Genomic DNA, 10,196 nt, shown 5'->3' on the forward strand with positions numbered 1-10,196 from the left:
TGACCCCCCCGCAGCCTGGCGGTGACCCCTCGCAGCCTGGTGGTGACCCCCCGCGGCCTGGTGGTGACCCCTTCGTGACCTGGCGGTGACCCCCGTGGCCTGGTGGTGACCCCCCCATGACCTGGCAGTGACCCCTCGCGGCCTGGCGGTGACCCCTCGCGGCCTGGTGGTGACCCCCTGTGGCCTGGTGGTGACCCCTTCGTGACCTGGCGGTGACCCCCCCCCCGCGGCCTGGCGGTGACCCCCCCGTGACCTGGCGGTGACCCCCGCAGCCTGCCGGTGACCCCCCCGCGGCCTGGCGGTGACCCCTCGTGGCCTGGCGGTGACCCCCCCGTGACCTGGCGGTGACCCTGACGCCTTGCGCTCTGCCGGTAGATGTGAATCTGCTGCTGAGGAAGATCGCGGTGAAGGCGGCCTCCAACCCGGCCGTGGAAATCAAACAGGACGGCGAGAGTTTCTACATCAAGACGGCCACCACAGCGAGGACCACGGAGATCCGGTTCCGGGTCGGAGAGGAGTTCGAGGAGCAGACCGTCGACGGGAGGCCATGCAAGGTGAGAGGGCGGGAAAGAGAAAGGGAGGGAAGGAGGGAGGGAAAGAGAAAGGGAGGGAGGGAAGGAAAGAGAAAGGGAGGGAACGAGGGGAAAGAGGGAGGGGCAGGGAAAGAGAAGGGTGGGAAAGAGAAAGGGAAGGAGGGAGAAAGAAAGGGAGTGAGGGAGAGAAAGAGGGGGGAAAGGAGGGAGGGAAAGAGAAAGGGAGGGAGGGAAAGAATGAGACCAACTGAAAGAGACAGAGAGAACAAGTGAGTAGAAAAGGGCCCAAGACCCCGGTTACCATGGTGCCGAGAAACCCCGGTTACCAGATGATCCCGGTTACCATGGGCCCTGGTCACCATGGGGCCCAGCGACCCTGATTACCATGGGCCCCTGTTACCATGGTGCCGAGAAACCCCGGTTACCAGATGATCCCGGTTACCATGGGCCCTGGTCACCATGGGCCTAGATTACCATGGGGCCCAGTGACCTCGGTTACCATGGGCTCCGACCACCATGGGCCCTTGTTACCATGGGCCTAGGTTACCATGGGGCCCAGTGACCTCGGTTACCATGGGCTCCGACCACCATGGGCCCTGGTTACCATGGGGCCTGGTGACCCCAGTTACCAGGGGGCCCAGAGATCGCAGGGCGAGTGCAGACCCCAGGATGGGGCTGCCAGTTTGCTGAGTGTGGGGAGTCCGGCCTGACACTCCTCTGTCCCCAGGATTGTCACGCGGTGTGTTTTTTTCTCTTGCAGAGTTTGGCCCGGTGGACTGGGGAGAATAAGATGGAGTGTGAGCAGAAACTGCTGAAAGGACAGGGGCCCAAAACCTCCTGGACCCGCCAACTCACCAGCGACGACCAACTGATTCTCGTAAGGGTCTTTACCCTGTTAGTTCCCGGTCCCACTCACCCTCACTCACCACTCTCTCTGCCCTGTGGGGGTGCAGGAACAGAGGAACCTTGGGGGTGGGTACGTACACAAATCTCTGAAGGGAGCAAGACGAGTTAAGCAGGTTGCTAAAAACATAGGGAGCCTTAACTTTATCACAAGAGCAAGGAAGTTCTGCTGAACTTTTTTATAAATCTCTGCCTAGGCCCCAGATGGAGTATTGTGGCCAATTCTGGGCCCCGCACATTAGGGAGGATGTGAAGGCCCTTGGTGAGGGTGGGGAGGTATGGGGGTCCCGGGGTGGGGTCTCTGGGAGGTATGGGGGTCCCTGGGAGTATGGGGGTCCCTGGGTGGGGTCTCTGGGAGGTATGGGGGTACCTGGGAGTATGGGGGTCTCTGGGAGGTATGGGGGTCCCTGGGAGTATGGGGGTCCCTGGGTGGGGTCTCTGGGAGGTATGGGGGTCTCTGGGAGTATGGGGGTCCCGGGGTGGGGTCTCTGGGAGGTATGGGGGTTCCTGGGAGTATGGGTGTCCCAGGGTGGGGTCTCTGGGAGGTATGGGGGTCCCTGGGAGGTGTGGGGGTCCCCAGAAGGGGTGTGGGGGGGCTCCCGGGGTGGGAGGGACGGTCTCTGTGCGGGGTCCCCAGCAGCTTGTTTCCTGCGGCAGTCAGTCACTGATCAATTTCCCCCTTGTCTCTCCCTCCCACAGACCATGACTGCCGATAACGTGGTCTGCACCCGTCTTTATGTGCGAAAGTAAGACGCTGGATTGGCCAACGGAGCAGCGGGGGGGAACCAAACGGAACAAACATCGGCAACCAAGCACCGGAACCCAGAATCTGCTCATCGACCGTGACATCGACATTGACCCCGACATCGGGGATGAACCTTCCCATTCACCGTCCCATTTCCCCCTCTCCCCGACCGTCCCATTCCCCCTCTCCCCAGGTATGGACCGTCCCATTGTTCCTCACCCCGGGGATGGACCGTCCCATTTCCCCTCTCTCCGGGGATGAACCCTCCCATTCCCCCTCTCCCCGGGATAGACCGTTCCATCCCTCCCTCTCCCCAGGGATGGACCGTCCCATTTCCCACTGCCTCCGGGGATGAACCCTCCCATTCCCCCTTCTCCCCAGGGAAGGACCCTCCCATTCCCCCTCTCACTGGGGATGGACCGTCCCATTCCCCCTGTCCAGGGATGAACTGTTCCATTCACCCTCTCCCCGGGGATGAACCCTCCCATTCCCACCTGTCTCCGGGGATGGACCGTCCCATTCCCCCTGCCTCCGGGGATGGACCGTCCCATTCCCCCTTCTCCCCAGGGAAGGACCCTCCCATTCCCCCCTCTCAATGGGGATGAACCCTCCCATTTCCCCCCTCTCCCCGGGGATGGACCGTCCCATTCCCCCTCTCTCTGGGGATGAACCCTCCCACTCCCCTCTCTCCGGGGATGGGCTGTCCCACAAGAACATAAGAACATAAGAACATAAAAATTAGGAACAGGAGTAGGCCATCTAGCCCCTCGAGCCTGCTCCGCCATTTAACAAGATCATGGCTGATCTGGCCGTGGACTCAGCTCCACTTACCTGCCCGCTCCCCGTAACCCTTAATTCCCTTATTGGTTAAAAATCTATCTATCTTTGACTTGAAAACATTCAATGAGCTAGCCTCAACTGCTTCCTTGGGCAGAGAATTCCAGATTCACAACCTTCTGGGAGAAGAAATTCCTTCTCAACTCGGTTTTAAATTGGCTCCCCCGTATTTTGAGGCTGTGCCCCCCAGTTCTAGTCTCCCCGACCAGTGGAAACAACCTCTCTGCCTCTATCTTGTCTATCCCTTTCATTATTTTAAATGTTTCTATAAGATCACCCCTCATCCTTCTGAACTCCAAGGAGTAAAGACCCAGTCTACGCAATCTATCATCATAAGGTAACCCCTCATCTCCGGAATCAGCCAAGTGAATCGTCTCTGTACCCCCTCCAAAGCAAGTATATCCTTCCTTAAGTAAGGTGACCAAAACTGCACGCAGTACTCCAGGTGCGGCCTCACCAATACCCTGTACAGTTGCAGCAGGACCTCCCTGCTTTTGTACTCCATCCCTCTCGCAATGAAGGCCAACATTCCATTCGCCTTCCTGATTACCTGCTGCACCTGCAAACTAACTTTTTGGGATTCATGCACAAGGACCCCCAGGTCCCTCTACACCGCAGCATGTTGTAATTTCTCCCCATTCAAATAATATTCCCTTTTACTGTTTTTTTTCCCCAAGGTGGATAACCTCACACTTTCCAACATTGTATTCCATCTGCCAAACCTTAGCCCATTCGCTTAACCTATCTAAATCTCTTTGCAGCCTCTCTCTGTCCTCTACACAACCCACTTTCCCATTCCCCCCTCTCCCCGGGGATGGACCGTCCCAACCAACTCTCCCTGGGGATGGACCGTTCCATTCCCCCTCTCCCCAGGGATGAACCGTCCCATCCCCACCTCTCCCCGGGGATAAACCCTCACATTCCCCCCCTCCCCGGGGATGAACCCTCCCATCCCCCCTCTCCCCGGGGATGAACCCTCCCGTTCACCCCCCTCACCGGGGATGAACCGTCCCATTCCCCCTCTCCCCGGGGATGGACCGTCCCATTCCCCCCTCTCCCCGGGGATGGACCGTCCCATTCCCCCCTCTCCCCTGGGATGAACCCTCCCATCCCCCCTCTCCCCGGGGATGAACCCTCCCGTTCACCCCCCTCACCGGGGATGGACCGTCCCATTCCCCCCTCTCCCCGGGGATGAACCGTCCCATTCCCCCCTCTCCCCGGGGATGAACCCTCCCATTCCCCCTCTCCCTGGAGATGAACCCTCCCATTCCCCCTCTCCCTGGAGATGAACCCTCCCATTCCCCCTCTCCCCAGGGATGAACCGTCCCATTCCCCCTCTCCCCGGGGATGAACCGTCCCATTCCCCCTCTCCCCGGGGATGGACCGTCCCATTCCCCCCTCTCCCCGGGGATGGACCGTCCCATTCCCCCCTCTCCCCGGTGATGGACCATCCCATTCCCCCTCTCCCCGGGGATGAACCGTCCCATTCCCCCTCTCCCCGGGGATGAACCCTCCCATTCCCCCTCTCCCTGGGGATGGACCATCCCATTCCCCCTCTCCCTGGGGATGGACCGTCCCATTCCCCCTCTCCCCGGGGATGAACCCTCCCACTCCCCTCTCCACATACGGCCAGCTCCCAGGTAACCGGGGCGGGCCCCGAGGATTCTCCGACCACATTGTGTCTCGGAGCCCTCCCCTCCCCGCGGACGACTGGCTCGGGTAGTCCCACACCCTGCCTGCACCATTTGCTGCTCTGGGGCTGGGAGCTGCCTTTGCCATAGCCTGCGATGGTTGGCATCTCGTTGTGCCAGCGGTCGGTGTCTCTGTATTTACGTCATGTTTTGAACTTTCTGATGTCTCTGAATAAACCCTGGAGCAGGTTTGACTGCTCCTTCGTTGCAATGCTCGCCTCTCGCTCTTTGACTTATTTCCCCAGGGCTTGGGAGTGGCCAATTACTGGGCAAGTCGTGCAGAAATTGTGGTTTCATCAAATTGATATTTTGTATGTAAAAACAATTCAGTCAGTGAACAGCAAAATTCCCCTCATTTTAAATTTGGGTGTAGGGTCCCTTTAATGGGCTCTGCAGTCCATTCAAAATATCGCGCGTTTGTGAGCTTTCATATTGAAAACAACGACGTGTATTTATAAAGCACCTATAACGTGGTGCAACGCCCCAAGGTGCTTATGAGATTAAAAATTTGACACCGAACCACACAAGGCGAAATCGGTGCAGGTGACCAAAAGCTTGGTCACAGAGGGAGGTTTTATCATCACCATCAGAGGCAGTCCCTCGGAGTCGAGGAAGACTTGCTTCCACTCTTAACATGAGTCCTTAGGTGGCTGAACAGCCCAATCCGAGAGCCACAGTCCCTGTCACAGGTGGGACAGACAGTGGTTGAGGGAAGGGGAGGGTGGGACTGGTTTGCCGCACGCTCCTTCCGCTGCCTGCGCTTGGTTTCTGCACGCTCTCGGCGACGAGACTCGAGGTGCTCAGCGCCCTCCCGGATGCACTTCCTCCACTTAGGGCGGACTGGTCTTTGGGCCCAGGGACTCCCAGGTGTCAGAGGGGATGTTGCACTTTATCAGGGAGGGCTTTGAGGGTGGTCCCTTGTAACATTTCCTCTGCCCGCCTGGGGCTCGTTTGCCGTGAAGGAGTTCCGAGTAGAGCGCTCGCTTTGGGAGTCTCGTGTCGGGCATGCGGACAATGTGGCCCTGCCCAGCGGAGCTGGTCGAGTGTGGTCAGTGCTTCGATGCTGGGGATGTTGTCCTGGTCGAGGACGCTTACGTTGGTGCGTCTGTCCTCCCAGGGGATTTGCAGGATCTTGCGGAGGCATCGTTGGTGGTATTTCTCCAGCGACTTGAGGTGTGCACCGTACATGGTCCATGTCTCTGAGCCATACAGGAGGGCGGGTATCACTACAGCCCTGTAGACCATGAGCTTGGTGGCAGATTTGAGGGCCTGGTCTTCGAACACTCTTTTCCTCAGGCGGTCGAAGGCTGCACTGGCGCACTGTGTGATATAGGCCGCGTCAAGTCCAGTTTGGTGAACGACTTCCCTCCGGCTAGCATCGCAAACAAGTCATCAGCCTTTGGTAACGGGTACTGATCCTGTTTCGAAACCCTGTTGATCGTAACCTTGTAGTCTCCACAGATTCTGACTGTGCCATCACTTTTCAGCACAGGAACAATGGGGCTGGCCCATTCATTAAATTCGACCGGTGATATGCTCACTTCACGCTGGAGTCTGTCCAGTTCAATTTCGACCTTCTCTCTCATCACATGCGGCACTGCCCGAGCTTTATGATGGACGGGTCTTGCACTCGAGTCCACGTGGATCTGCACCTTGGCTCCCGTGAAGTTGCTGATACCCAGTTTGAACAGCGAGGGGAACTTGCTCAATACTTGGGCACATGTATCTTCCTCCGACGACAACGCCTTGATGTCATTCCAGTCGCATCTGATTTTCTCCAACCAGCTCCTGCCGAGCAGCGTTGGGCCATTGCCTGGAACAATCCACAGTGGTAACTCGTGAACCGCACCATTATACGACACGTTAATTTGTGCACTGCCAATCACCTTTCTCAGTTCTTTGGTGTATGTGCGCAGCTTGGCGTTAACAGGGCCTCACAGTATCAGTATCCCACATGCCCTCTCGTTCATGATCGATTGACTCGCCCCCGTGTCCAGTTCCATCGATACCGGTATCCCGCTAAACTTCACATTAATCAAAATTGGTTTACTCTTGGTTATGAAGGAGTACAGTCCATACACTTCCTCCTCTGGCATCTCGGATTGCGTATCCGGATCCGCGCTAGTCTGACTCTCATCCACCACGTGGTGTGTTTCAGCACGCTTGCTCATCTGCGGACACTTGTGCCGGAGATGCCCCACTCTCAGACAGCCTTTGCAACGATATTGCTTAAATCGGCACTGCTGGTGCCAGTGATTACCCCCACAGCCAACACGGAGAAATCGGATACATTCCCGCTGGCAGACTTTGGGCAGCCACAGGTTTCACGATCGCAGCCGGATCGGCCTGCCATGTGCCACTCTGCCGAACACCGAATCAATTGCATTTACAGCACTTGCCGAGGTTCGGTTCTTCACCGCTGTTTGCTTTAGACTCCTGTCCGTCAATATACATGATTGAGCGATCTGGATGGCCCTTTTTAAATCCAACTCCTCCACCGCCAGAAGTTCGCGCAGGATCACCTCGTGGTTGATACCGATAACAAAGAAGTCCCGCAGCACGTCCGCCAACACCGTCCCGAACTTACACGGTCCCGCTAGACGTCTCAGGTCAGCAACGAGTTCCGCCGCGCTCTGGCCCTCCGATCGAACGTGTGTGTAAAACCCGTATCTCGAGATGATGATGCCGTCGTCTGGCTTGAGGTGCTCCCGTACCAATGTACACAACTCCTCGTACGTTTTCTCTGTTGGATCACTGGACATGAATAGATTCTTTATCAGACCGTAGATCTTTGAACCGCACACAGTGAGGAACACGGCCCGGCGCTGATCTGTATCGTCGACCCCCTTCATTTTGTTGGCCATGAAGTACTGGTTCAAACAGCTCACAAAGTCTGCCCAATCTTCTCCCTCCATAAATCGCTCCAAAAACCCAATCGTGCTCAATTTGTAAACAAAGGTTCTTGTATTCTCGTCGCCAAATGTTATGTATGCAATAACGGTTCAAACTAGGTACTGTTTAACTAAGTAAGGTACAGCCTTGGCTCTGCTTTATTTAGGCCCAAAGTGCCTGACTCTCAAAATGGCTGGCCTTTTATACCAGAGCAGCACCATGTGCGCGCTGCTCAGTGGCCTCCAACAATGACGCCATCTGGTGGCTACAAACAGAATGTGCATACATGACAATGACGCAGCCCTGTTTGACCCCGGTCCGGACGTGGATTGGGTCTGTAATGGATCCGTTGGTAAGGATCACGGCCTGCATGTCGTCGTGGAGCAGGCGGAGGATGGTGACGAACTTTTTTGGGGCATCCGAAACGGAGGAGGACGCTCCATAGACCCTCGCGGTTGACAGTGTCAAAGGCCTTTGTAAGGTCGAAGAAGGCCATGTATAAGGGCTGGCGCTGCTCCCGGCATTTTTCCTGCAGCTGTCGCGCTGCAGAGATCATGTCCGTTGTGCCCCGTAGAGGACGAAATCCGCACTGTGACTCCGGGAGGTGCTCCTCGGCCACAGGGAGAAGACGCTTGAGGAGAACTCTGGCGACGACTTTCCCAGTGGCTGATAACAGGGAGATTCCTCTGTAGTTACCGCAGTCGGACTTGTCCCCTTTTTTTAAAAAGAGGGTCACGATCACTGCATCTCAGAGATCTCCCGGCATGCTCTCCTCCCTCCAGATGAGAGAGATGAGGTCGTGTATACGCGCCAGCAGCGCCTCTCCGCCATATTTCAGCGCCTCAGCAGGGATTCCATCCGCTCCCGTAGCCTTGTTGTTCTTGAGCTGTTTTATGGCTTTTTCTACCCCGTGCAGTGTAGGGGTTTTACTGAGGTGGTGGCGGGTCACATGCTGCGGGATGGAGTCGAGAACACTCGAGTCAAAGGCAGAGCCTCGATTGAGGAGATCTTCGAAGTGCTCCTTCCAGCGGGCCCTGACTGCCTCGGTGTCCTTGATGAGTGTTTCCCCGTTCTTGGCCAGCAGTGGGGTGGGGCCTTGGGAGTTTGGGCCGTAGGTGGCCTTGACTGCGATGAAGAATCCTCGCACATCATGGCTGTCGGCCAGTTGCTGTATCTCCTGTGCTTTCTCCATCCACCACCTGTTCTTTAGGTCCCGGGTTTTTTGTTGGACCTCAGCCTTGAGCCGCCTGTAATGCTGCTTTGCTGCTCCCGAGTTGGGTTGTTGCTTCAGGCTCAGAAATGCTCTGCGCTTGCGATCTATTAGCTCTTGGATCTCCTGATCATTCTCATCAAACCAGACCTGGTGTTTCCTGGTTGAGTGACCGAGCGTCTCTTCACAGGCCCTGGTTATGGAGACCTGGAGGTCAGACCAAGCGCTGTGGGGCATTCTGCGTCTCAGGGTCATCAAGGCACGCCAGGTTAGCTGTGAGGCGCTGGCTGGATAGGGCTCTCTTAGCTGGGTCTTTAAGTGCCCCGGCATTGACTTTTTTGCGGCACTAAGGAGCGTCTTGAAGGAGGAGGAGAGGTAGAGAGGCGGGGAGGTTTAGGGAGGGAGTTCCAGAGCTTGGGGCCCAGGCAACAGAAGGCACGGCCACCGATGGTGGAGCGATTATAATCAGGGATGCTCAGAATTAGAGGAGCGCAGAGATCTCGGGGGGTTGTGGGGCTGGAGCAGTGTGTTGGAATCGTCAAGCCTCGAGATAACTTAGAGAGCTTAGACAGCTTAGGGAGAACGTTAGTTGGCCTTTAACTGTCAGTCGGACATTTGAACACTTTATCCCCCAAAAAGCTGTGGATTCTGGGGCTCAATTGAAAATTGCAAGACTGCAATCGGTAGATTTTTGTTGGGTAACGGTATCAAGGATTACGGAACAAAGGTAGGGAGCTGGGGATCAGATACAGATCAGCCGGGATCTCAGTGAATGCCGGAACAGGCGACAGAAGGGCACTCCTGCTCCTGTTTTCCGAGTTAATTGGATATTATGTCATCGTCATCATTGTAGGCGGTGCCTCGAAGCGAGGATAACTTGCTTCCACGCTCAAAAAAGGATGAGTTCCCAGGTGTTACAATGAAGGCCCTAATATTCCGGATCCCGAACTACATCCTGAAGGGTGGAAGATGCCTGTGGGTGGATTTTTTTAACGTGGGGTGACCGTTGCACACCAGCCATCACACGGGCTTGACAGAGCGAGGTCTTGGTCCAGGGGCAAGGGTTAACCAGGGCGACTGGAGACCAGCTCTGCTGCACGGACCCAGTGCGCTCACATATCGCACAGTGTGGGCTGGGCCCGTGCTGCCCCTGGGCCCCGAACTCACGTCTACCCTGGGCCCCGATCAAGTCCCTCTACAATCTCTCGCCGCTCCTTCGCCCCCCCCCTGCTGTGCCCGTCGCCCTCCTGCAGCAACAGGCGCTGCTCCCTGCAGTGTTACGCTGCCATACACTGCTCCCTGCAGTGACCCCGGGGCCTGCCGATGGTCTTGCCGGCCAGGACGGGGCCGATTACCTTGTAATAATGGAGCAATGGGAGCCACTC

The 10,196-nt window shown here is 56.8% G+C and overlaps 1 protein-coding gene across 1 annotated transcript in view; it reads left to right on the forward strand.

The window, feature by feature from the left end:
* LOC139240121 (cellular retinoic acid-binding protein 2-like) overlaps positions 1-4,924 on the forward strand; it is a 19,681-nt gene extending 14,757 nt beyond the window's left edge. Inside the window, exons 2-4 of the mRNA XM_070868496.1 lie at positions 376-554; positions 1,294-1,410; positions 2,136-4,924. Coding sequence (XP_070724597.1) covers positions 376-554; positions 1,294-1,410; positions 2,136-2,186 — 347 coding nt within the window. The 3' untranslated portion in view covers positions 2,187-4,924. The remainder of the gene's footprint in view (positions 1-375; positions 555-1,293; positions 1,411-2,135) is intronic.
* Positions 4,925-10,196: the final 5,272 nt, after the last annotated feature.

Source organism: Pristiophorus japonicus, chromosome 30, assembly GCF_044704955.1.
Source record: "Pristiophorus japonicus isolate sPriJap1 chromosome 30, sPriJap1.hap1, whole genome shotgun sequence".
In the NCBI taxonomy this organism is placed as follows: Eukaryota; Metazoa; Chordata; class Chondrichthyes; family Pristiophoridae; genus Pristiophorus; species Pristiophorus japonicus.